This window comes from Chrysochloris asiatica, unplaced genomic scaffold (assembly GCF_000296735.1).
Source record: "Chrysochloris asiatica unplaced genomic scaffold, ChrAsi1.0 scaffold00190, whole genome shotgun sequence".
In the NCBI taxonomy this organism is placed as follows: Eukaryota; Metazoa; Chordata; class Mammalia; order Afrosoricida; family Chrysochloridae; genus Chrysochloris; species Chrysochloris asiatica.
In genome coordinates, this window is record NW_006408708.1 from 3,907,675 (window position 1) to 3,912,015 (window position 4,341).

General features: G+C 41.1%; 1 protein-coding gene across 3 annotated transcripts in view; it reads right to left on the reverse strand.

Annotated features, from left to right (window-relative positions):
• Positions 1-4,341, reverse strand: part of ZNF827 (zinc finger protein 827) — a 252,044-nt gene that overhangs the window by 101,338 nt on the left and 146,365 nt on the right. For all 3 annotated transcript variants that reach the window (XM_006872273.1, XM_006872275.1, XM_006872274.1), the window contains one exon: positions 1,185-1,424. In XM_006872273.1, the coding sequence (XP_006872335.1) occupies positions 1,185-1,424 (240 nt within the window). The remainder of the gene's footprint in view (positions 1-1,184; positions 1,425-4,341) is intronic.

Consider the following 4,341-nt stretch of genomic DNA (forward strand, 5'->3'; position numbering starts at 1 on the left):
GTTGTTAAGTGCCGTAGAGTCGGTTCTGACCCATAGCGACCCAGTATAGAGCTTCCAAAGAGCAGTGGTGAGCTCGAACAGTCAGCTTTGTGGTTCAAATCAACTTTGCAGTCCAGCGCATTAGCCCACAGTGCCACACCAGGAGTCCCAATGTGGCACTGTGGGATAAACACTGGACTGCAAGGGCGGTGGTTCAAACTCACCAGCTGCTCCTCAGAAACCCTATACTCATGGCTCAAACTGACCTTGTGGTCCAGCACATTATCCTGCAGCACCACACTTGGACTCCTGGAAACCCTATACAAGGTTGCTATGAGTCGGAACCAACTCAACAGTACTTAACAAGAAGGACAAAAATGTGTCTACAATAGAATCATATACAAGGGGGCTTCAAAAAGTTCATGGAAAAATTCCATTATCTTTTCATTACATTTGTCCACGAATTTTATGAATCCCCTTTGTGTGGGGCTGGATCATCAGTCTCAATGAAGTTCAAATAATGGCAGCATATGAACAGTGTGAAGGATACCAGTAAATGGTTTGAAAGAGTTAACAAAAGGAAATAGCTTTGGTACTAGGGCCCTTGACTTTTCTATTAAAACACTTAGCTGGTAATTACTGAGCTTTCAAATTCCAAGTATTCCAAGAAGAAAACATGGGATCACAGAAAACATTCTAGTAGACTATAGCTGGAAAGAATCTCCATATAGACTTTTGCTTTTTCCTTTCTTTTTTCCTGGCAAGTTATAGTAAAATCTCATTAATTCATATCACAACTAATTTGGAATTCATGGTAATTCACTCACTGTTGGAGTAAATTGAAGTTTATCTTTTGCACATTAAAAAAAAAAAAAAAAAGGCTGTTAATCAGATCAACTATTTAAACAAAATTAGAGGTGAGATGTTTAGCCCATTCAACAGGGATCATTTGCACAGAATTGAATAGAGTTCTAATTTTAAATGATCCTTAACTATTTATTAAAGAAAGTTTGGCAGAGACACTATTGGCATGCTTTCTGAACTGTTAATTTGGGTGACAGTATACATTTTAAAATAACAAAACTGATTTCTGTTTTTTGAAAAATCCTATAATGCAGTGTGTTGTTGGTTTGTTTTACTTTGTTAGAATGGCTTTCTTTCCAATTGCTTCCAATTATTGCATTCTGTTCTGAACACAAACTTACCTGACAGTTGAAAGAGAAGCTCAGAAGCCATCTTCACAGATATATCCTGACTGAAGAGGTTTCTCTCTGGGGGTACTCGGCCCTCGGGCATCTTCGGAAGGGGCTCGGTCTTCTCCCGCCCGATTAAAGTGCTATAGCCAACATTCCGGCTGGATGATATCGAGACATGCGTGTCCTGGATGTCAAGCTCCATGGGTTCCTCCTTAATCTTCACCATCTGTGTTTCCTTGTAGCTTTCCGCTGCATGCAGGTGAAACAAAAACACCACAGTCTCTTATTTCTGAACCAAGTCCAATTTCTAATCATAGAAAGAACTGTGAAGATTGTGTCAGGAAACGGTTTAGAAAAGTGCACTTTGGCACATGGAGCAAGGTTTGAAAACCTACTAATCCAACCCATTTGATTTCCTGAAGGAAACTGAAGCTCAGGAGAAGGGGGATGGTGGAGGGGGAGAAGGAAAAATGAAGTGATCTGTCAGGGGTGCAAATGACTTATGTGCTTGGCTGTTGACCGAAAGGTTAGCGGGTCAAGTCTACCCAGAGCTGCCTCAGAAGGCCTGGTGTCTACTTTAAGGCCATCAGCCATTGAAATCCCTATGGTGGCCAGCTCTATTGTGACACTCATAGGGACGCCATGAGTCAGAATTGACTTGATGACAAATTTTCTAAGTCTAAAGTCACACAGATGGCAGTTAAACTATGTCCAGCACCTGGCATCCAGATCTAGAACTGAGGTTTCTAGACCAGTGTCTGCTGACCACTCCTATGGATTCATTCCTTCCTCTACCAGACTGCTTTCAGAACTAACATAGTACCAGATGCATTGATTAGGACTCCTGGGGAGTCTCATGAATGGGACTAGAACTATGCTCCATAGGGTTTTCAATAACTGATAATGTGGAAGCAGATCACCAGTCCTTTCTTCCGAGATGCTTCTGGGTGAACTCGAACATACAACCTTTTGGTTAGCACAAAACCAAACCAAACCCGCTGCCATTCAGTTTATGCCAACTCATAGCAAGCCTATAAAGAGTTTCTGACACTCTAAGTCTTTACAGGAGCAGACAGCCTCATCTATCTCCCAAGGAGAGGCTGGTGGATTGGAATTGTTAACCTTGTAGTTAGCAGCCCAATGCTCAATCCACCGATTCACTAGGTTCATCATAAATCCTATCCTTTTAACTTACTCAGTTTCAGTGGACCAAATAAGAGAAAGCGTATTAACAATATTATTTTCTCTCTCTATTTTTAAAGCTCTGATGAATTATTTTTCTCTCTTCTAGGGCAACTAACTTAATAAAAGGTTTAGCTAGGGTCAGTTCAACTGAGATCTTTACACATTGCTGGGAGCTAGCAATATTCAAGACCACCTAGGAAGCAAAGTTAATTGCAGCCCAGAGATTAACACCTAAGAAAATCAGCACTCATACAGGTTATAATAAAGGTTCAATTTACTGACTGTTCTTCCTTTAGGTGTGAATATTAGGTGTGTGGTCTTTAGTCTGAAACTTACATTCACTTGGCAAGGCTGGCACTTCTTTATGTTTATACATTCCTTAGAGTTAAATGGTAGAACGTCTTTGCAATAAGGTGGGACAATTAGCGCAGCCATTAACTTGGATTGCTTTAAAACAAGACCACACTTCCAAATCAATAAGCACTTATGATTAACACTACCACATACTGGTGTGTGGCGCTGTGGGTTAATGCACTGGACTGCAAAGTTGGTTTGAATCTCAAAGTCATAGGTTCAAGCTCACCAGCTGCATCTTGGAAACACTGTAAAGGAACCCACTCGACAGCACTTCACAACAACAACCACATACTCAGCACTCCAAATGACAAACACCACAAATAAGATTCCTCTAAACAATCTGCATAGCTATCTGCAGCAATGCAATGCAGTGTTTAATTGATTTTACCATGCTATTTGTTGTCTGAGAGTTTCAATTTTCTTTCACTGTTCATCATCTTTGCAGTTTTGAAGCTTGCCATCAAAAAGCTTAATTGTTCTATCAAGATTTGTGGATAAGCATCAGTTTCTATAAATTTCTTATCAAAGTCTTAGACACTAGGGACAAATCCTGATCCAAACCTCCACTAGTGGGCAGCAAGAAAATCAATCACCAGGGCTCCCGCCCTCTGTGCCTCTAGAGGAGTGAGCAGGGGGCTGCTCCCGAGCACCCCTTTTGCTCCCCCCTCGACTGGATCCCCAGGCTGTGGTGCAGTCAGTTCAACCAGAGGTTCAGTGCATCACTACTCAACTGTCCGTTTGTCGTACTGTGGTGGCTTGTGAGTTACTGTGATACGGTAAGCTATGCCACAGGTATTTTAAATGCCAGCAGGGTCACCCGTGGTGGACAGGTTTCAGATGAGCTTCCAGACAAAGACTAGGAAGAAAGAGTGACAAACTCCTTCCAAATATTTAGTCACTGAAAATCTTATGAATAGCAGAGAAACACTGTCAGATAGAGTGCCAAAAATGAGCCCCTCAGGTTGGAAGACATTGAAAACTCAACTGGGGAAGAGCTGCCTCTTCAAAGTAGAGTTGACCATGATAATGGGAATGGAGTAAAGCCTGTGGGAGTAAAGTCCATGGGACCTTCATTTGCTGATGGGGCACAACTCAAAATGAAGAGAAAGAACTGTAAACATCCATTGAAAATCAGAACCTGGAATGTACGAAGTATGAATCTAGGAAAACTGGAAATTGTAAAAAATTATATGGAATGCATAAGCACTGATATCTTAGGCATCAGTGAGCTGAAATGAACTGGTATTGGTCATTTTGAATCTGACAACCACAAGGTTTACTATGCCGGGAATGACAAATTGAAGAGGAATGGTGTTATATTCGTTGTTAAGAAGAACATATCCAGATCAGTCATGAGGTACAACTCTGTCTGTGTTAGAATAATATCCATGCACCTACAGGTTAGCCCAGTTAATACCACCATTATTCAAATTTACACACCAACCACTAAAGCCAATGAGGATGAAATAGAAGAATTCTACCAGCGTCTTCAATCTGAAATTGATCAAACATGCAATCAAGATGTATTGGTCATTACTAGTGATTGGAATGCAAAGGTTGGGAACAAAGAAGAAGGATCAGTAGTTGGAAAATATGGCCTTGGTGATAGAAATGATGCTGGAGA